A 23,510-nucleotide genomic window follows, 5' to 3' on the forward strand; every position below is an offset into this window, starting at 1 on the left:
TAGGTTCATTGGGAGCACTTCAGGGTCAATCCAAGATGGCCGCCACACTGGAAGTGGGGGTCAAGGGTTGAATTGTGTAAGCATAGTGGAAGTGGGGGTGAAGGGGTGAATATGGTAAGGATGAAGTGACCAAAGTGAATAAAGTTGGAATGGGTTGAATCGGTTGAAAAATGTAGAATTTAGAGTGAAAAAACGAAATTTTGTAGAATTTGGTGTGAATTTCAAAATAAAATTTTAGGAAATTTTGGTAAGTGGGAAGGTGTGGAATAGGTAGGCAAAAGATGAACAGTTGAAAGTTGGAATGGGTTGAATCGGTCAAAGAATGTAGAAATTAGAGGTGAAAAACCAAATTTTGTGAAATTTTGTCGAAATTTTTAACGTGAAAACGTGAAATTTTTGAATTTGGGAATTTTGGGAATGTCGAGAATCATTCCGAATGTGGTTTGAATGTGCTGAATGAGGTGAATTTAAAAGGGGAATGACGTAAATGTGAAATGTCGAATCTGCCATTGAGAATGAATGGGGAAAAATTTGTCGTAAATTCGCGAATTTTGCGAAATCGGAAAATTTTCGGAACGAGAAAAATGGAAGCGCTCATCTCGTGAATATTTGGAATACGTCAAAAGTGGAACGGAGTGAATCGGATGAATTATGTGGAAGAAGAAGCGGGACAAAAAAGTGTGGAGAATAAAATATAATAATAATAATAGAGAATGGTGTAGAATAACATATGTGTGAAGGCCATCGCCTTCACACAATAATAGAGAATGGTGTAGAATAACACATGTGTGAAGGCCATCGCCTTCACACAACTAGAAAATGCAATTTCTGGAGAAATTGCGTGTGAAGGCGAATACTTTGAATCACTTCTTGGGGAATGATGCCGAATGATGTTGAAATGAGTTGAATTTCTTGAGAAATGTGGAAAATAGAAGTGTGATACTAAATTTTGGAGAATTTGGTTGAATTTCAAATTTGAAAGTTTGGAATTTTTGGTAAGTGGGAGGTTGTGGAATAGGTAGGCAAAAGATGAACAGTTGAAAGTTGGAACGGGTTGAAACGGTTAAATAATGTAGAAGTTAGAGCAAATCTTGAATCCCCATAGAGAATGAGTGGGAATTAAAAGAAAAAGCAATTGCGCCAAAATTTTTTGAAATTTGGAACAAAACGAAAAAGAACGGCTTCAGGAGGTTCACTTTTGGGGTTAAAATGTTGAAACGGGTTCAATCGGACAATAAATACAAAAGTTAGCGCCTAATGTAGCTATTTAGATCAGTTAATGCTGAAATAAGGTCACTTCCGGTCTATTTGAGTCACTTCCGGTCTGATAAGAGGCACTTCCGGTCTAGCTGAGGTCACTTCCGGTTTATTTGGGGTCACTTCCGGTTTAAAAAGGTCACTTCCGGTTTAAAAAGGTCACTTCCGGTTTGATTTGGGGTCACTTCCGGTTTACCTGTGGTCACTTCCGGTTCATTTGGGGTCACTTCCGGTTTGATTTGGGTCACTTCCGGTCTATTTGGGTCACTTCCGGTTTGATAAGAGGCACTTCCGGTCTAGCTGAGGTCATTTCCGGTTTATTTGGGGTCACTTCCGGTTTAAAAAGGTCACTTCCGGTTTAAAAAGGTCACTTCCGGTTTGATTTTGGGTCACTTCCGGTTTACCTGGGGTCACTTCCGGTTCATTTGGGGTCACTTCCGGTTTGATCTGGGTCACTTCCGGTTTGATTTGGGGTCACTTCCGGTTTACCTGAGGTCACTTCCTGTTTACCTAAGGTCACTTCTGGTTCGATTTGGGGCACTTCCGGTTCATTCTAGGTTCATTGGGAGCACTTCAGGGTCAATCCAAGATGGCCGCCACACTAGAGTGGGGGTCAAGGGTTGAATTGTGAAAGTATAGTGGAAGTGGGGGTGAAGGGGGTGAATATGGTAAGGATGAGGTGACCAAAGTGAATAAAGTTGGAATGGGTTGAATCGGTTGAAAAATGTAGAAATTAGAGTAGAAAAACGAAATTTTGTAGAATTTGGTGTGAATTTCAAAATTGCCTTCACACAATAATAATAGAGAATGGTGTAGAATAACATATGTGTGAAGGCCATCGCCTTCACACAATAATAGAGAATGGTGTAGAATAACATGTGTGAAGGCCATCGCCTTCACACAATATTAATAGAGAATGGTGTAGAATAACATATGTCTGAAGGCCATCGCCTTCACACAATAATAATAATAGAGAATGGTGTAGAATAACATATGTGTGAAGGTCATCGCCTTCACACAATAATAAAGGACAGCAATAACAATAGTGTGAAGGTCTTCACCTTCACACTAATAATAACAATGATAATAATAATAATAATAATAATAATAATAATAATAATAATCATAATAATAAAGGACAGCAATAACAATAGTGTGAAGGTCTTCACCTTCACATTAATAATAATAAAGGACAGCAATAACAATAGTGTGGAGGTCTTCACCTTCACACTAATAATAATAGAGAATGGTGTAGAATAACGTGTGAAGGCTATTGCCTTCACACAATAAGAGGAGCAAAAATGGAGCACGTGTGCATACAGCAGACAGTCAGAATATAGCACAAAAGTACAGGACGTGACGCAGGAGGGGGGAGAAATTTCAGGATCCTAACAGCCTGGAGTATGAAGCTGTTGGTGAGTCTGGTGGTGCGGGAGCGCAGGCTCCTGTACCTCTTCCCAGAGGACAGAAGATCAAACAAAGAGTGTGCGGGGTGACTCACATCACACACAATTGTGGTCGCCTTGCTGGTGAGATGGGAGGTATAAATGTCCTTCAGGGAGGGGAGTGAAGCACCAACAATCTTATCAGCTGTGGTCACTATACGCTGCAGGGCCTTCATGTTGTATTCAGTGCAGCTACCACCCCACACAGCGATACAACTGGAGAGGACGCTCTCAATGGTGCCACGGTAGAATGAGGTCATGATGGCCGGAGGAGCACTTGCTCGCCTGAGTTTACGCAGCAAGTACAGGCGGCGCAATATGGCGGTTTACTAAGGTTAGCTAATTAAAATATTTTGTTTGATAGGCAAGTGATCTGGCATCTGTGAAAAACAAGTTTGTACAGTTTGACACTCCTTTTCCAGCTTTAGATAAGGTGATTGATTGGCCATTAATTCAGAAAGAAAACCACAAAGAAAACATACTACTGAGCCCTATAAGTACAATCGTTGCAGAGAGCATACTGCTAACGAATGTTCATTGTTGTTTGTGTCTCCACTCCCATCCTTTTATTCCACCTTGTCTCATCCTCTTTAAAAAAAACAATTCCATTGTGCACTGTTTTCTGTATTTATTCGTCAACTGCCCCCCCTTGTGTCTTGAATGAATGGCTATTCTTCTGATCTCACTCCCATTCAAAAAGGACGGTGTGTACTGTTCCTTTGATCGACGCTATCCATGGGGAGATGTTCACCATTGAGCCCCAGGGTGGAGGAGATGAAGACGGCTTTGCTAGAGGAGCCTGGGATTGGAGCATGCTGTGGAAGAGAGTTCCTCTGAACGACAGGGAAAAGAAAATGAGAAAAACACGGACAGAGCCATATAGGTACTGATTTATATTTCCTTAATACTTGAGTGCTTGCTTGTATGAAAAAATAGAGCATAGATGTAGAACACTAAGGAAAGTAGCAAAACACCAAACTATTTTGGAATTTGGCAGTACTTTTTATCAGATACAAACTGGTAGTTAAATCATTAACAATGCAAATGGTTAAAGTAAATAAAGGGTTTGGTAAAAAAAAAAGTTTTTTGCTTCGGTTTGCTTCGTGTGCGCACCGTTTTATTGACAGCTGCGGCGCGCTCCTTTAAGTTTGCCTTGTACGAGCAGTGTACACGCATGACTACAGCCGTTACGCAGCGGCACGGCGACTAACGGTCGCCAGCAAATGTGTTTTGTTGTCTCGATGACTTATGTTCGATGTGTTGCTGAGAGTAATTCATTTATGGTTATTTAGTACAGCGGAACCCTTACATGCAGTTATTTATGTAATGTGTGCCGTCTACCAGTGTTGTGTGACGTCAGAAGTTGAGCGTTGACTTGCATGCTGTATTTCTGTCTTTTGCAGAACCACACACACACACACACGCACACACACACACACACACACACACACACACACACACACACACACACACACACACACACACACACACTCTTCACATGCTTCATACAATAATCACACACACAAGAATCACATTCACACACCCAAAGACTCATGTACACTACACAGAGCTGCTCTCACATCCTTACGACCAAATGTGTGCCTATACCCTTTTGCCAGTTTGCCTGTATGCCCCTATGAGCCACAGTGCCTGTTACTTTGTTGCCAATAATTCAGTAAATCAAACAAAACTGAACCACGTCTTCCCTCCTGTGTTCTGACCGACACCTGGGGGCGAAAAGAGCATAACCATCCGAGCCAACCCCCTATACAGTCCTCAGGCTCCCAACAATAGCGGTAGCAGTTTATTTTTATTTTATTGCAATGTTTTGCCTTATTCAGATGTGTTTCAAGACTACAGTTACAGTTAGACTTCACTTTGATGGTTAATGCAGTTGTTGCAATTTTTTTGTTTTATCACAGTAGATTGGTTTATTTATATTTCAAAAATTCAAAATATATTTACAGTATGTATACTTTAGCTACATCTACATACGTACGCACACATACACACACACGCACACACGTGTCATATTTATATTTATATTATTGATACATTATGTCCTGTATGTCATTTATACTATTAATATAGTATTTACATGTTTGACAGTATTACTTAATGTTCTAATGATATAAATGAATAAATTGTCAACCCTAACATATACGTATGTATGTATATATATATGCAGGACTGTCTCAGAAAATTTGAATATTGTGATAAACTTCCTTTTTTTGTAATACAATTAAAAAAAAATGTCATACATTCTGGATTCATTACAAATCAATAATGAAATATTGCAAGCCTTTTATTATTTTAATATTGCTGATTATGGCATACAGCTTAAGAAAACCCAAATATCCTATCTCAAAATATTAGAATATTTCCTCAGATCTTTAAAAAAAGATTTAGAACAGCAAAACAAAATCAAACATTTGAAAATGTCCATTAATCCACTCAGTACTTGGTTGGGAATCTTTATGCACGGATTAATGCATCAATGCGGCATGGCATAGAGACAATCAGCCTGTGGCATTGCTGAGGTGTTATGGATGCCCAGGATGTTTCAATAGCGGTCTTTAGCTCATTTGCATTGTTGGGTTTGGTGTCTTTCAGCTTCTTCTTCACAATACCCCACAAATTATCTATGGGGTTCTGGTCAGGGGAATTGGCAGGCCAATCGAGGACAGTAATGCCATGGTCAGTACACCATTTACTGGTGGTTTTGGACGTGTGGGCAGGTGCCAGATCATGCTGGAAAATGAAATCATCATCTCCAAAGAGCTTTTCAGCAGACGGAAGCATGCAGTGCTCTAAAATCTCTTGGTACACAGCTGCGTTTACTCTGGACTTGATGAAACACAGTTGACCAACGCCAGCAGCTGACATGGCTCCCCAAACCATCGCTGACTGTCGGAACTTCACACTGGATTTCAAGCAACTTGGAGTTTGCTCCTCTCCAGCCTTTCTCCAGACTCTAGCGCCTTGACTTTCAAATGAAATACAAAACTTGCTTTTGTCTGAAAAGAGGACTTTGGACCACTCTGCAACTTCTTTTTCATAGCCCAAGTCAGACGCTTCAGAAGTGGCTTGACCATGGGAACACGGGTATTGTAGCCCATTTCCCGGACACGTCTGTGAACAGTGGCTTTTGATTCCTGGACTCGAGCTTCAGTCCACTGTCTTTGAAGCTCCCCCAAATTCTGGAAGGGACTCTTCTTCACAATGCTGTTAAGGGTGCGGTCATCTCTCTTGGTTGTGCGGCGTTTCCTGCCACATTTCCCCCTTCCGACAGACTTTTCGTGGATGTGCTTTGAAATTGCACTCTGTGATCAGCTTGCTCTTTGAGAAATTTATTTTTGTGTCTTACCCTCCTGATGGAGAGTGTCAATGATGCTCTCGACAGCAGTCAGATCAGCAGTCTTCCCTATACTTGTGATTTAGTTTATTGAACCAAGCTGTGTGTTTTTCAAGGCTCAGGAAACCCTTGCAGGTGTTTCGAGTTAATTAGACGATTCAAGTGATTAGTTAAATACCCTACTAGTATACTTTTTCATGATATTCTATTTTGAGATAGGATATTTGAGTTTTCTTAAGCTGTTTGCCATAATCAGCAATATTAAAATAATAAAAGGCTTGCAATATTTCAGCTGATTTGTAATAAATCCAGAATGTATGACATTTTTGGATTTTTAATTGTAATACAGAAAATAAAGAACTTTATCACAATATTCTAATTTTCTGAGACAGTCTTATACATATACGTATAACCACTGCTCAAAAAATTTAAAGAAACACTTTGAAAACATCAGATTTCAATGGTGAAAAAAAATGTTGGATATCTATGCTGATATGGACAGTTTAATGTCTCAGGAACAAAAGGATACCACATCTTTTGATGGAAATAAAAGTTTTCAGCCTACAGAGAGCTCAGTATATAAACACCCCAAAAATCTAAGTGAAAAAATGATATGGCAGGCTCGTCCAGTTTGCCTAAATTCAATTTCTGCAGCTCAAAATTATTTTCAATATCTTGTGTGGCCCCCATGTACTTGTATGCATGCTTGACAACGTCGCGGCATGCTCCTAATGATATATATATATATATATATATATATATATATATATATATATATATATATATATATATATATATATATAATATTTGTATGTAATTATAAAAGTCTTGTGTGGATGCCCTCATGCTTTGCCGTGGGGCTGCGTCAGCACAGCGAGAGCAGAGCAAAGCCGTGACACGTTTACACTTTAAAATGTTTAAAAAGTGTTTAAAAATACGATAAAGTGTTTAAAAATAAAATTATAAAAGTCTTGTGCGGACGCCCTTGCGCTGGGCTGCAGGCGCGTCAGCTTGCCAGCACGGCAAGAACAGAGCGGAGCTGTGATACGATTACATTTTTAAAAAATTTAAAGTGTTTAAAAATAGAATAAAGTATAAAATTATAAAAGTCTTTTGCAGATGCTTTTCCGCTGAGCCGCAGGGGTGCGTCAGCCGGCCAGCACGACAAGAGCAGAGCGGAGCCGTGACACGTTTATTCTTTAAAATGTTTTAAAAAGTGTTTAAAATACAATAAAGTATTTAAAAGTATAATAAAGTGTTTAAAAATAAAATGGTTTTTTGATGGACAGCAGCCTAGCCAACACCCGCTGATCTGCCACAGATGCCAGATCAGGTAGCTCCGTGCCAACAACAAAATGCCATCTTCCTCACTAATCTGTCCAGCTGGCAGGCATCCCTCTTCTTGACCCCCCCAGCACGCCACCGCAAAGAAGAAGGCGCTCGCCACCGCAAATGATAAAACATCCGCAGCATCAATTAAATAATTCTACCAACAGTGTCTACCCTGCTCCAGTCTACTCTGCTCTACAAAAACGGTGCATCTCCACAGCCACTGCCATGACCTGGGAGCCTTTTCTCACCTCGCTAGTGACGTCACGTTATAGACATGACGTTTCTTCCGCCTTCATCAGAGTCTCTGATGAAGGCGGAAGAAACCGCCGAAACATGTCAGGTAATGAACCTAAAACAATTTGATTGATATAAAAGAAACCAGTGAAGTGACTATTCTGCACTATTCAGACGCCATTCAGCATGTATGAAACCTCGGTTTTTGACCACAATCCGTTCCAGAAGGCGGTTCAAGAAGTGAAACGATCGAATTCCGAATCTATTTTTCCCATTCCAAATAATGGAAAAAAAATGTAATCCATTCCAATATTGTCCATATTGTCCTTATGTACTTTCCAAAATTTAAGCGGACCTTAGTGCGCAGGGAGCTTAATTTGGTCCGATCGCGCAACCGCAGCACGCCGGGCGCTCACTGTCACATTGCTTTAAGAGCGTCTTTGTGTTTTAGGAAGGCTTTACTGCTCCCACTTGCTTTCTATGGAGGCATGATTCGGGGTTAATACAATCCTCAAAGTAACGAAAATACAATAATGAACGGAGTCGGCATCCGGGCCGCGCGGTCGGGTTTCTTCGGGTCCTTTTGGCTCATCTCGCGAGGTTCGACCTCCGAATTTTGTTCGATAACCGAAGCAAAATCTCAAATATTTCGTTTGAATTCCGATTTGTTCGAGAACCGGAACGTTCGAAAACCGAGGTTTGACTGTATTTATAAACAATCACCATCTTTCCGTTCACATTGACACGCTTTTGGTACATTATTTCCCATTTCTGTATTGTGTCTTGTTTGGACTATCGCCCGATTTTTCGTCTCTCCTACCATAGTTAAGTACGTTTTGTGTTTAAATAGTGTTCTTTTTGTTATGTTTAATTTATTTTGAATAACAATTTAAATTTTTATACAGAAAATAACAATATACCGTATTTGCCGGTGTATTGGTCGACCTTTTTCGATCCAAAATCGACCGAAAAAAATCGACCTCGACTTATACACCGAGTCATAAAATTTAACTTCGTATTCATCGCTTCAAATGTGATGGTAACCAAGGCCGTTTCTCATGCATCTCATTGTGCGTTGCACTTAGAAAATTTGAACCGGGCGGCGTGCGCGAGTGCGCGGCCCGCTGGAAGTCGAATGAGGCGTCGCCACCACCTCCGCGGTGCTTATAAACAGCCGATCCGCTCGGCGGGGGCTATTTTCGGCCACTTGGCTCGTGCGCACGGCCTCCCGGATGTGCCGGGCGGGTGCGCGAGCTCGCCGGCCGCTGGAAGTCGAATGAGACGCCGCGACCACCTCCGCGGTGCTTATAAACAGCCGATCCGCTCGGCGGGGGCTATTTTCGGCCACTTGGCTCGTGCGCACGGCCTCCCGGATGTGCCGGGCGGGCGCGCGAGCTCGCCGGCCACTGGAAGTCGAATGAGGCGCCGCCACCACCTCCGCGGTGCTTATAAACAGCCGATCCGCTCGGCGGGGGCTATTTTCGGCCACTTGGCTCGTGCGCACGGCCTCCCGGATGTGCCGGGCGGGTGCGCGAGCTCGCCGGCCGCTGGAAGTCGAATGAGACGCCGCGACCACCTCCGCGGTGCTTATAAACAGCCGATCCGCTCGGCGGGGGCTATTTTCGGCCACTTGGCTCGTGCGCACGGCCTCCCGGATGTGCCGGGCGGGTGCGCGAGCTCGCCGGCCGCTGGAAGTCCAATGAGGCGCCGCGATCTCCTCCGCGGTGCTTATAAAGTGCCGATCCGCTCGGCTTGGAGCTATTTCCGGCCTCCCGTTGGTGCCGGGTGGCGTGCGCGAGCTCGCCGGCCGCGATCTCCTCCGCGGTGCTTATAAACAGCCGCATGCGCACGGCCTCCCGGAATTTGAACACATTTCGTCAATAAATTTCGCATATTGAATTTTGAAGTTTAATATAATGCAACAATTGAGCTCGACTTATACAAAGGATATATCATAAAATCGTAAATTTCCGTCGAATTTTAGGGGGTCGACTTATACACCGAGTCGACCTGTACACCGGCAAATACGGTATTTAAGAGAAAAAGCATGTTATGAATGTCAAATCATGCAAAAACTGTCTATCACATCTTAATATTGAACATTTAAATTTGTAAACTAAAGTGCAATCACATTTGTAAATGAATGGCTTCTGGTTTTTGAAATGTAAATAAAAATATCTACTGTGATAAAACAACAAATTTGCAATAACTGCATCAAAGTGAAGTCTAACTCTAATTGTAGTCTTGAAACAAATCTGAATAAGGAAAAACATTGCAATCAAATAATGCAAACTGGTTTAAACTTGAGAGTAGCTAAGATCTGTCACGTCAGAACATTACAAACATCCTCTGCCTCGCTGTGCCTGTAGGTTGAAGTGCCGAGATATGTGATGATTTTAAGAATTAAAAAAAAAACAGAGTTCGCAAAACAGATTTATTTTGAAATGTACTGGATCCACCTCGTACGCTGACCCCCAATTTCCTGTCTGAGCCATATAATTTCTTGAGCTTCATGAAAATACGCTTGCGACATCCGCAAAAATAGAAGGCTTGCGGTCGGCAAGCGCACGGCGGCGACGTTCCGCTAGCGCGCTGCAACAAGTGTGAGTTGACTCGTCGACTCCAATGCTTTCTATTCCTTGAGCAGTGTGGCGCCGGGCCCAGTGTGAGTGAGGCGTAAGTGAAATTTATGTCGGAAAAATTAAATGTTATTTGCTAAGTTTTTTAATGTCCATTCCACAATTTTGCGTAAGTATGTCGGTTTAAACGAAACATCCATCCATCAATCCATTTTCTGTACCGCTTTGTCGCCACGAGGGTCGCAGCCGTGCTGGAGCCTATCCCAGCGGTCATCAGGCAGTGGGCGGGAGACACCGTGAACCGGTTGCCAGCCAATCGCAGGGCACACAGAGACGAACGACCATCCGCACTCGCACTCATACCTAGGGGCAATGTAGAGTGCTCAGTCAGCCTATCAAGCATGTTTTTGGGATGTGGGAGGAAACCCACGGGGGCTTGGGGAGAACATGCAAACTCTACACGTAGGGTCGGAGGTGGAATCGAACCGCCACCCTCCTAACTGTGAGGTGGACGTGCTAACCAGTGCGCCACCGAGCCGCTAAATGAAACATTTTTCTTCCAAAGTTAGGTCTTCCAGATGTAAATACCATGAAATAAAAGCTTAGCATGAGGACTGTTACAAAGTTATTCATACTATATTCATTTGGTTTTCTCTGTGGGTGTCAATTCATAGGTCTCCAGCCATGGCAGGGGGTCTCTTTGCTATAGAGCGTGACTACTTCTTTGAACTGGGCCTATATGATCCTGGATTGCAGATATGGGGAGGAGAAAATTTTGAAATATCATACAAGGTATGTTGGCGTCACTGGTTGATGAATGCTGAATATGCAAAGTCGGTGCACATTTCTACTCAAAATTTACTGTCATTCTAGATATGGCAGTGTGGTGGCAAACTGCTCTTTGTCCCGTGCTCTCGTGTTGGGCATATATACAGACTTAAAGGTTGGCAAGGCAATCCTCCCCCTGCGCATGTTGGTTCCTCACCTACGCTAAAGGTATAACAACATTCACTGTCATTTTTATAATCAACATTGTTCAAATCCATCTTAATACAGTATTTGACACATTGATTAGAACACCGCTCAAGGTTTAGCAGGTTAAGGTTAGGTAAGGTTCATGAATGATGATCCATGCTGCTAATGAGTGTTGAAGAATCAGATTCAACCCAACTATTGGTTGGAGCGAGGATATTTTGCATTTGCTTTTTCAAGTAGCCTGGCACAAGCAAGAGCCATCCCCCTTCTTGTTCTGTTACCATCCATCCATCCATCCATCCATCCATCCATCCATCCATCCATCCATCCATACATCCATACATCCATACATCCATCCATCCATCTTCTTCCGCTTATCCGGGGTTGGGTTGCGGGCTCAGCAGCTTTAGGAGGGACTCCCAGACTTCCCTCTCCCCAGCCACTTCATCCAGCTCATCCCGGAGGATCCCAAGGCGTTCCCAGGCCAGCTGAGAGACATAGTCTCTCCAGCGCGTCGTGGGTCGTACCCATGTCCTCCTACCGGCGGGACATGCCCGGAACACCTCCACAGGGAGGCGTCCAGGAGGCATCCTGATGAGATGCCCGAGCCACCTCATCTGGCTCCTCTCAACATGTAGGAGCAGCGGCTCTACTCCGAGTCTCTCCCGGATGACCGAGCTTCTCACCTTTTCTCTAAGGGAGAGCCCGGACACCCTGCGGAGGAAACTCATTTCGGCCGCTTGTATCCTGGATCTCGTTCTTTCGGTCACGATCAATAGCTCGTGACCATAGGTGAGGGTAGGAGCATAGATCGACCGGTAAATCGAGAGATTTGCCTTTTGGGTCAGCTCTCTCTTCACCACGACAGATCGGTAGAGTCCGCATTACTGCCGTCGCTGCAACAATCCGCCTGTCGATCTTGCGCTCCAACCGGCCCTCACTCGTGAACAAGACCCCAAGGTACTTGAACTCCTCCACTTGGGGCAGGGTCTCATCCCCGATCCGGAGAGGGCATTCCACTCTTTTCCGACCGAGGACCATGGACTCGGATTTGAAGGTGCTGACGCTCATCCCGACCGCTTCACACTCGGCTGGGAACAGCTCCAGTGAGAGCTGGAGATCACGGCCTGAAGAAGCCAACAGCACCATGTCGTCTGCAAAAAGCAGAGACGTGATGCTGAGTTCCGCAAACCGGACCACCTCAACGCCTCGGCTGCGCCTAGAAATTCTGTCCATAAAAATTAGGAACAGAATCGATGACAAAGGGCAGCCTTGGCGGAGTCTAACCCACACTGGGAACGAATCCGACTTACTGCCGTAAATGCGGACCAAACTCTGGCATCGGTGATACAGGGGCCGAACCGCCCTTATCAGTTGGCTCGGTACCCCGTACTCCCGAAGCACCCTCTACAGAACTTCCCAAGAGACACGGTCGAACGCCTTCTCCAAGTCCACAAAACACATATGGACTGGTTGGGCGAACTCCCATGCACCCTCGAGGATCCTATCGAGGGTGTAGAGCTGGTCCACTGTTCCACAGCCAGGACGGAAGCCACACTGCTCCTCCTGAATCCGAGGTTCGACCTCCCGACGGACCCTCCTCTCCAGCACACCTTAATAGACCTTACCAGGGAGGCTGACGAGTGTGATTCCCCTGTAATTGGAACACACCTTCCGGTCCCCCTTTTTAAAGAGGGGTACCACCATCCCAGTCTGCCAATCCCCGATGTCCACGCAATGTTGTAGAGGCGTGTCACCCATGACAGCCCCACAACATCTAGAGCCTTTAAGAACTCCGGGCGGATCTCATCCACCCCCGGGGCCTTGCCACCGAGGAGTTTTTTTAACTACCTCAGTGACTTTGATCCCAGAGATTGGAGAGTCCGCCTCAGAGTGTCCAGGCCCTGCTTCCACAATGGAAGACGTGTAGGTGGAATTGAGGAGGTCTTCGAAGTATTCTCCCCACTGACTCACAACGTCCTGAGTCGAGGTCAGCAGCACGCCATCTCCACTGTAAACAGTGTTGACGGTGCACTGCTTCCTCCTCCTGAGACGTTGGATGGTGGACCAGAATTTCTTCGAAGCCATCCGGAAGTCATTCTCCATGTCCTCGCCAAACTCCTCCCACACCCGGGTTTTTGTCTCAGCAACCGCCGAAGCCGCGTCCCGCAGGCCAAACCGGCCGAATAGGACTCCTTATTCAGCTTGACGGCATCCTTCACCGCCGGAGTCCACCAGTGGGTTCTGGGATTGCCGCCACGACAGGCACCAACAACCTTACGGCCACAGCTCCGGTCGGCTGCCTCAACAATGGAGGCACGGAACATGGTCCACTCCGACTCAATGTCCCCCGCCTCCCCTGGGATGTGGGAAAAGCTCTGCCGGAGGTGGGAGTTAAAGCTCTTCCTGACAGGGGATTCTGCCAGACGTTCCCAGCAGACCCTCAAAGAGCGTTTGGGTCTGCCAGATCGGACCGGCATCTTCCCCCACCATCGGAGCCAATCCACCACCAGGTGGTGATCAGTTGACAGCTCCGCCCCTCTCTTCACCCGAGTGTCCAAAACATGCGGCCGCAAATCCGGTGACACGACTACAAAGTCGATCATCGAACTGCGGCCTAGGGTGTCCTGGTGCAGAGTGCACACATGGACATCCTTGTGCTTGAACATGGTGTGCATTATAGAAAATCCGTGTCGAGCTCAGAAGTCCAATAATAGAACACCGCTCGGGTTCAGATCGGGGGGACCGTTCCTCCCAATCACGCCCTTCCAGGTCTCACTGTCATTGCCCAGTGAGAACAGAAGTCACCCAGTAGAACAATGGAGTCCCTAGAAGGAGCGCTCTCCAGCAGGGACTCCAAGACCCAGCTTAGTGGCCTAGTGGTAGAGTGTCCGCCCTGAAACTGGAAGGTTGTGGGTTCAAACCCCGGCCGGGTCATACCAAAGACTATAAAAATGGGACCCATTCCCTCCCTGCTTGGCACTCAGCATTAAGGGTTGGAATTGGGGGGTTAGATCACCAAATGATTCCCGAGCGCGGCACCGCTGCTGCTCACTGCTCCCCTCTCCCCCAAGGGATGGATCAAAATCACACGGGGATGGGTTAAATGTAGAGGACAAATTTCACCACACCCAGGTGTGTGTGACGATCATTGGGACTTTAACTTTAAGAAGGGTGGGTAATCTGAGCTGCCGTTTGTTGCATAGACACAAACAACAGTCAGGACCCGTCACCCCACCCAAAGGCGGAGGGAGGCTATCCTCTCGTTCCCCGGAGTCAACCCCAGTGTGCAGGTGCCCAGCCGGGGGCCAATAAGTGTGCTCGACGCCTCTCACCGTGGGCAACTCCAGAGTGGAAGAGAGTCCAGCCGCTCTCGAGAGGACTTGCACCAGAGCCCAAACTAATATGTGTGGAGGCAAATCCGACTATGTCTAGTCAGAACCTTTCTGCCAAACACAACAGCTCGGGCTCCTTTCCAGCCAGAGAGGTGACATTCCATGTCCCAAGAGCCAGCTTCTGCAATTGGGGATTGGACCGCCAACGTTCCCGCTTTTGGCCGCCGCCCAGCTCACTTTGCACCCGACCCCTTTGGCCTCTCCTACAGGTGATGAGCCCATGGGAAGGGGGACCCACATTTTCTTTTCCATGGGCGAAGGCCCGGCCACCAGTGCTCGCCTTCGAGCCCCACCTCCAGACCTAGCTCCAGAGGGGGGCCCCGGTGACCCGCGTCCGGGCGAGGGAAAACTAGGTCCATATATTGCACTCGTCATAGGGGGTCTTCTGAGCCATGCTTTGTCTGGCCCCTAACCTAGGACCGTTTTGTCATGGGTGACCCTACCAGGGGCATAAAGCCCCAGACAACATGACTCCTAGGATCATAGGAGCACGCAAACACCTTCACCACAATAAGGTGATGAGGTGGTTCTGTGCTCTGCGTTACCACCTGTCACAATCAGGTCAAACCACTTGTCTGGGAATCCACAAAGTTACTAATTGCTCTATGGTTCAAGGTTAAGGTGAATGCCACCACTTAGAATGTATGTTATTTCTCGCTAACGGTCAGTGGTCAGGCAGTGGTCTTGACTGATCCAGTATCTGTTGTATCAAGTAAACACAGAAACAGCATCTCCTTCCTCTCCCACCAAGCTTACCTGTCAGAAGTGGCATGCTACTCGTGATACGTCATGCAAACCAATCAGCTCCGAGCTACTGCTTGCAAACTGGCAGTAATACTTGGCACTAACACTAGCACCGATCCTCACGTACTGTGGAAACCCTCATCTAAATTACTTAAAATAAGCATCATTATCATTATCAGCGGACGAGAAGTAGCAAAACATTACAACATAAGTAAATAATAAATGGATACATGATGAGCCAATAAAATATTAAAAAAGATCAAACTAGGGCCATGTCGATCAGTCAGCCTGCCAATTAAATCGGACAGTTATGGCTCTTTTGAAAATAAAATTTCAAAATCAATAACATTGGGCCACATTTAGCCAACTACTCTAATTGTATCTAATAAAACAGTACCATACATACATGCTGAATGGCGCCTGAATAGTGCAGAATAGTGTCCTTACATTGTTTTTGTTAGTGTGTGTGCCGTGTGCGCTAGAAACGGTCTCTATAACGTGACGTCACTAGCGAGGTGAGAAAAGTCTCCCAGGTCATGGCAGTGGCTGTGGAGATGCACCGTTTTTGTAGAGCAGAGTAAACTGGAGCAGGGTAGACACTGTTGGTAGAATTATTCAATTGATCCTGCGGATGTTTTATCGTTCTGTTGAGGCGAGCACCCTCTTCTTTGCGGTGGCGTGCTTGGGGGTGGGGGTTTGGGGGTCAAGAAGAGGGATGCCTCCCGCCCGGACAAATTAGCGAGGAAGGTGGCACTTTGTTGTTGGCACGGAGCTACGTGGGTGTTGGCTAGGCTGCTGTCCATCAAAAAAATATTTTATTTTTAAACACTTTATTATACTTTTAAATACTTTATTGTATTTTAAACACTTTTTAAAACATTTTAAAGTGTAAACGTGTCACGGCTCTGCTCTGCTCTTGCCGTGCTGGCCGGCTGGCGCCCCCCTGCGGCTCAGCGCAAAAGCATCTGTACAAGACTTTTATAATTTTATTTCTAAACACTTTATTGTATTTTTAAACACTTTAAACATTTTTAAAGTGTAATCGTGTCACTGCTCCGCTCTGATCTTGCCGTGCTGGCCGGCTGACGCGCCCCTGCAGCCCAGCGCAAGGGCGTTCGCACAAGAATTTTATAATTCTATTTTTAGACACTTTATCATATTTTTAAACAGCTTTTAAACATTTTAAAGTGTAAACGTATCACGGCTTTGCTCTGCTCTCGCTGTGCTGACGCGGCCCCACGGCAAAGCGTGAGGACATCCACACAAGACCTTTAGAATTCTTTTATATTTTTACATTTTATATTTATCATTTATACATATATATATATATATATATATATATATATATATATATATATATATATATATATATATATATATATACATATATATATATATAATATATATATATTATATATATATATATTTAATATATATATTTATATATAATATATATATGTATAAAAATATATATATATATATATATAAAACTTTTCCTCACCCCCCGTGGGTGGTCTCTTTTTTTTCCCTTCAAGCTCGGGTCCTCTACCAGAGGCCTGGGAGCTTGAGGGTTCTACGCAGTATCTTTGCTGTTCCTAGTACTACACTTTTCTGGACTGAGATGTCAGATGTTTTTCCTGGGATCTGTTTCAGCCACTCCTCCAGTTTGGGGGTTACTGCCCCTAGTGCTCCAATGACCACAGGTACCACTGAAGTCTTACCTCTCCAGGTCTTCTCCAGCTCTTCTCTGAGCCCTTGATATTTCTCAAGTTTCTCATGTTCCTTTTTCCTAATGTTACCATCATTTGGGATGGCTATGTCAACCACAACGGCTTTCCTCTGCTCTTTGTCCACCACCACAATGTCCGGTTGGTTCGCCATTACCATTCTGTCTGTCTGGATCTGGAAGTCCCAGAGGATCTTGGCTTGGTAATTCTCTACCACCTTTGGAGGTGTTTCCCACTTGGATCTTGGGACTTCCAGTCCATACTCTGCACAGATGTTCCTGGACACGATTCCAGCTACTTGGTTATGGCGCTCCATGTATGCTTTACCTGCCAGCATCTTACACCTTGCAGTTATGTGCTGGATTGTCTCAGGACCTTCTTTGCACAATCTACACCTGGGGTCTTGTCTGGTGTGGTAGATTTGGGCCTCTATTGCTCTGGTGCTCAAGGCCTGTTCTTGTGCAGGCAGGATCAGTGCCTCTGTGCTGTCCTTCAGACCAGCTCTTTCTAGCCATTGGTAGGATTTCTGGATATCAGCTACTTCAGCTATGTTTCGGTGGTACATCCCATGTAGGGGCTTGTCCTCCCATGATGGTCCCTCCAGCACCTCATCTTCCTTTGATGCCCATTGTCTGAGACATTCACTGAGCACGTGATCCGTTGGGGCCTTATCCCTGATGTACTTATGGATCTTGGATGTTTCATCTTGGATAGTGGCTCTCACGCTCGCTAGTCCTCGGCCAGCTACGCCCTACCAGTAATCAGATATATATATATATATATATATATATATATATATATATATATATATATATATATATATATATATATATATATAAAGTGGGCCTAAAAATATCAGAATCACAGACTGATGTTAATTATATTTTGTTCATGAGTACGTGATAATTTAATAGGTATTTATGGACAAAATGTATTTGAAATTTATTGAATACATATTAAATAATTCCAAATGGTCTGTCCGCTTTCTTTCATTGCGATCCCCCTGGTTGCGCTGCTATCAGATTCAAGATTCAAGATTCAAGAGATTCAAGAGTTTTTTATTCGCCATGTTTGAGCGTGCCAAACAAGGAATTTGAATTCGGTAAATCACAGCCTCTGTTCAACATTTAGGTGACTAACAACAACACTCAGGACATGTGAAAAATGAAAGATATTCTCAAACATCCCCTGATCTTAAACTGATCTTAAACTCCCAAGAGGGCAAGGAAAAACTCAAAACTCCAGCTAGGGGAGATGAGAAACCTTGAGAAGAGACCACAGATGGGAGGGTTCCTCTTCTAGGATGAGCAGGCTGCTATGGATGCAGAGAGGACACATAGTACAAACAGTGTAGACAAAAAAGGTGTGGAAAGTGGGATGTTATTGCACAGTAATGACTCTGAGACTCTAAGAGTGGTGTGAGTTCATCAGAGCGACAGCCTGGGGGAAGAAGCTGTCTCTGTGTCTGCTGGTTTTAGTGTACAGAGCTCTATAACGGCGTCCGGAGGGGAGTAGTTCAAACAGGCTGCAACCTGGGTGCGAAGGGTCTGTTGAGATGTTACTTGCACGTTTCCTGGTCCTGGACAGGTACAAGTCTTGGATAGATGGGAGGTTGTTTCCAATTATCTTTTCTGCAGTCCTTATTGTCCGTTGCAGTCTGTGCTTGTCTTGTTTGGAGGCCGATCCAAACCAGACAGTGATGGAGGTGCAGAGGACAGACTGGATGATGGCAGTGTAGAAGGTCTTCAGCAGCTCCCGCGGCAGGTTGAACTTCTTGAGCTGTCTCAGGAAGTACAGCCTCTGCTGGGCCTTCTTCCGGACAGAGTCTATGTGGCTGGTCCATTTCAGGTCCCGAGAGATTGTGGTTCCCAGGAACTTGAAGGTGTCTGATGAGAGAATAGTATTACTGCGGATAGTGAGGGGTGAAAGTGATGAAGGGCCTCGCCTGAAGTCCACTGTCATCTCCACGGTCTTGAGCGGGTTCAGGTCCAGGTGGTTTTGGCTGCACCAGTGGACCAGCCGCTCCACCTCCTGTCTGTACGCAGTCTCATCACCGTTCTGTATCAGTCCAATGAGAGTGGTGTCGTCTGCATACTTCAGGAGCTTCACAGAAGAGTCACTTGCGGAGAAATCGTTGGTGTAGAGGGAGAAGAGCAGTGGGGAGAGGACGCACCCCTGAGGGGCTCCAATATTGGTGGTCCGGGTGTCTGATGTGATGGCCCAGAGCCTCACATACTGTCTCCTGTTGGTCAGGAAGCTGGTCACCCACTGACAGGTGGAGGTAGGCAGCGCGAGCTGGATGAGCTTCTGGTGGAGGTCAGGAGCTATGGTATTGAACACCACGCTGAAGTCCACAAACAGGATCCTGGCATACGTCCCTGGGGTGTCTAGGTGTTGCAGGATGTAGTGCAGTCCCATGTTGACCGCATCTTCCACCGACCTGTTTGCCCGGTAGGCAAACTGGAGGGGGTCCAGCAGGGGGCCCGTGACATCCTTCAGGTTGTTCAGCACTAACCTCTCGAAAGATTTCATGACCACAGATGTCAGTGCAACAGGTCTATAGTCATTCAGACCTGTGATGGCGGGCTTCTTGGCCACTGGAACAGAAAATCAAACGTGTATTTTTATATTTAAGCATTCAACCAATCACATTTCAGCCAGTATTTGTTGCCAGGGTCAAATAAATCTGCCTGGAGGCCTTCACAATCAGTTCTGCGGGCCCTGTAGTATAAATTACATGTCGATCCGACTGTCGCTTCAACCAATCAGATTTTGAGATGGCGAAACCAAGGCCTTCTAGCAGGCGTACGGAAACGTCAGCGTATTCACACGCTTTGATTGGCTAGTCAGAGAGTGTACTAGCCAGAGCGAACAAAAGTCATCTGTAGCGAGCTGCATGTTGATTTAATCGCTGTTATGTCAACCCACCATGGCTGAAGGAGGAAAATCAATGGATTTGGTTGCAGATTTACTATCAAACCCATTTTCAAGACGGACTTTTCAAGAAAAGCTGGACATTGTTAAGAAAGGTCGGGCATCCTGGAAGCTCGCAAGCCTACCACAACCCGGAAAAGGATTTGTCCGCCACTTTCAGTCAACTAGTTACGAGTGGTACTCCTGGCTCACAGGCTCCAAGGAACGCTGCAAATTACATTGCTGGGAGTGTTTGTTATTTGCCACTGATCGACATGGTGTTTGGAGCCACACTAGATTTGTAAATTTGACTTGCTTAACCAAGGCAGCAACGAGGCATCAAAGCACTGCCGGACACTAACAAGCAACGGTGCTTTCCAAAACTTTTGGGGAAACCAGAGTGGATCTACAGCTGAGTGAGCTCCACGACGAAAAGGTGAAGAAAAACAGGGAAATCTTAAAAAGACTGATAGACATTACACATTACAGTACACATTTGTGTGTTTGGCGTTGATCGTCCCCGTGTCCACTGCTTCTGTTGAACGGACATTCCCAGACCTAAAGCGAATTTAAATTTATGCTAGAAATACGACAGGGCAGGCTCGACTTTCAGCATTCGCTTCGATGGCGATAGAAAAGGACTTCGTGATGGAAATGAAAGGCACAGATAATCTGCACAACAAAGTAACTGAAATATTCTTGAGGAAAGAATGGCGGATGGATTTTGTATACAAATAATCAGGATTTTTGGTGAGTAAAATGTTGCTATAATCCTAAATAATATTGCAATTTTATCAGGTTATTTGTGATGTTTTTTTTAATATTTGTTGCAGCTGTACCTTCAGTAGAATTTTTATAGCCATAAAATAGTTATTGAGGGTTAGATTGATTCAGATGGAGCACTACTGAAGGCCCAGGTGTGAAATGCACTGCCCGCCACTGATATATCACTTCATTGTGTCTCTAAAAACTTTTTAACTTGCCTCGTCATCCTGCCCTGCCATCAAGCGTGGTTAGAACTGCTCTTACAATTCAAAGCCAATCAGCGGCAAGGATCAACATGTTCCAATTGGTCTTGCCTCCTCTACCAGCCATTAGTGTGCTGTAAAGACGTATGGGCAGACAAAGCCCCGCGCTCCAAGTGATGCCGCAAAAAGTTGTGATGCAGTCGTGATTTCTTATACAAGCCGCACCGGACTATAAGCCGCACGTGCGCACGAGTAATTTACAAAGAAAGATAGTACACAGAAAGCCTTTTTAACATTTTAATAACATACTTTAACATCTCTTTCTAAATGCTGCCTGTTACGCAGCTGTAGTACCGCAGCGACACGGAAGTGTGCACGCGTGTTATTTACAAAGAAAGACGGTACACAGAAAGCCTTTTTAAAGTTTTGATAACATAACATTTCTTTCGAAACACTGCCTGTGACTCAACAGTAATACCGCAGCAACACGGAAGTAACACAGCACTAATAGGGCTGGATTAAAAAAAAAACATACCGTTAAAAGTCACTGTGACGCGGCGATAGCACAGCAGCAACACGGTAGCACAGCACTAACAGGGCTGGTTAAAAAAACATCCTCCTGTGCACTGAAACCATCGAAGTCTTCCTCCTCAGTGTCCGATTGGAACAGCGTCAGATATCCTATGCCACACACTTGGTCAGTCTCTTTCATCGTCGCTTTTATCCATTTCTTCTAGCATTTTCCATGATGAGGGTCTGTTCATGCTAATTTTATTCATGCACGAAGCGCGAAGTTACATTAAACTAGTGTGCGACACGTATGGCTCCAGAGTAGACGTGACCGGGAAATAAAGAAAAGGGTGACGCAACACCAATGTCATCAACATCGACTGCCTTAAAAGCGGCATCATATGTAATTCTTTTATCGCCCATAATGATGGTTTGTGTATAAAAGCTTCCTTTCTTCAGTAATGTCCATCTTGATCTCGTTCTGTCTATTCTTTGTGTGAATTATACGGCACTATTTGCCTTGCGGACATGGGATCAACACACCACTCTTCTCCCCATTGACCGTGTCACATATGTATCCCTCCGCCTCGCAAAGCGGTTGCTGCACAACAGCGGTCCACAGCGTTTTTACGAGTGTATAAAAGTGATCAAGTCATCACAAAAATCATGAAATAATCCATAGATAAGCCGCACCGGACTACAAGCCGCAGGGTTCAAAACTTGAGCAAAAAGTAGCGGCTAATAGTCCGAAATTTATGGTAAAAGGACAGTAAAGCAGAGATGTTTCATTTTCCACTAACTAGCCCAGTTTATTTATTTAAATTAAAAAAAGTTAGAATTTTCTATTTTATTTTGGAGAAATAATGAAACAATGAATGCCTTTAAAAACGCTAACTTTTAATGAGGAAAAGGGCCACACACCCCTCCCCGTCTTGGTTGAAGACGTCACGTAAGCAAGCAATCACAATTTCTCCAATGGAAATCATGGTAAAGGCTATCGCTTAAAAACCTTTTGACTGATGGGCCACAGAGTTCTAAGATTTGACTGGCGGGCCGGCTGAGGAGCAGATGGATGGAGTGTTTATTTGTACCAATGTAAATGACATGTAAAAAACATTACATTAAAGGTTTTGGCCTTTTACAAGCAAGGCGAATTAAAACATGATTGCACAACTCCATTTATTTCTGAACATTAGATTTACTGGTGTAAAATTTCAGTGGCAACAGTGCTGCTGGTCTCCCATTTTTGCCAGTGCATCAAGTCTGGGGTTACTTTTGTTAGGATAGATCTGAGGTGTTGGTCAGTTAACTTGGATCTGTGACAAGATTTGTATGTGTTCATGACGCTAAATATCTGCTCACATAAGTACGTAGGTCGAGCCAAACACCAGAATCTTGTGTGCCATTCTCCGAAGGTTTGGAAATGTGGCTTTGTTGAAGCATAGAAGGCATTTAGTTTAAGAGAGTTAAACTTCTACCTTAAGGTGGAGTCAAACTGAAAATCGATCAGTTCCAATTGCAGGTCCAGTTGTTTCAGGGTCCTGTGACAGGGGACAGGACACCAGCTGAAGTGACTTGTCCATTCTTTTAAAATCAGAGCACCGACGGTAGACTTCTCTCTGTGCAGGTCATCCAGTGATTCTTCTTTGCATTCTAATGTGGGAAAATGAGAGAAAGACTTGTTTGAAATTTGGCTGGAGAATAAAGTCAGCTTGGATTTGAAGGCTCTCACATTTGTGTACATGTTGTGCACAAACTTATCTTTTCCCTGTAGTTCAAGCCCATTTCATTCATGTGGGAAAATATGTCCACAGTGTCAGGTCTAAGTACCATCAGACATTATTTTACACACTAAAACAAAGAGGAGAAGACAACCAGGATTGGTTTACTCGCGAGGAGAATTGCAGAGAGCGTTCTGGTTACATTCTCCATCAATTCTGAGTCCTTACTCTGCGTACTCCTCATTTTAATGTTTTGGTTGCCCTGGTTACAGAGGCGTTGCTACACTAAAGGGAGGGGGTTTGGAACTGTAGCAATGCTGCCTATCTAAGGAATGTAGTGTGGTGTGACTCAGCA

At 44.9% G+C, this 23,510-nt stretch overlaps 1 protein-coding gene and 1 long non-coding RNA gene across 6 annotated transcripts in view; one reads left to right on the forward strand and one right to left on the reverse strand.

Moving 5' to 3' along the window:
• galnt7 (UDP-N-acetyl-alpha-D-galactosamine: polypeptide N-acetylgalactosaminyltransferase 7) overlaps positions 1 to 23,510 on the forward strand; it is a 288,442-nt gene that overhangs the window by 115,607 nt on the left and 149,325 nt on the right. For all 5 annotated transcript variants that reach the window (XM_088372323.1, XM_088372324.1, XM_088372325.1 and 2 more), the window contains 3 exons: positions 3,403 to 3,585; positions 10,877 to 10,994; positions 11,076 to 11,198. In XM_088372323.1, the coding sequence (XP_088228449.1) occupies positions 3,403 to 3,585; positions 10,877 to 10,994; positions 11,076 to 11,198 (424 nt within the window). The remainder of the gene's footprint in view (positions 1 to 3,402; positions 3,586 to 10,876; positions 10,995 to 11,075; positions 11,199 to 23,510) is intronic.
• Positions 22,649 to 23,510, reverse strand: part of LOC148398592 (uncharacterized) — a 34,297-nt gene continuing 33,435 nt past the window's right edge. The window contains exon 3 of the long non-coding RNA XR_015857814.1: positions 22,649 to 23,087. This is a non-coding gene — a long non-coding RNA (uncharacterized LOC148398592). The remainder of the gene's footprint in view (positions 23,088 to 23,510) is intronic.

This window comes from Syngnathus floridae, chromosome 4, assembly GCF_059516105.1.
Source record: "Syngnathus floridae isolate MCC-2025c chromosome 4, RoL_Sflo_1.0, whole genome shotgun sequence".
NCBI lineage: Eukaryota > Metazoa > Chordata > Actinopteri > Syngnathiformes > Syngnathidae > Syngnathus > Syngnathus floridae.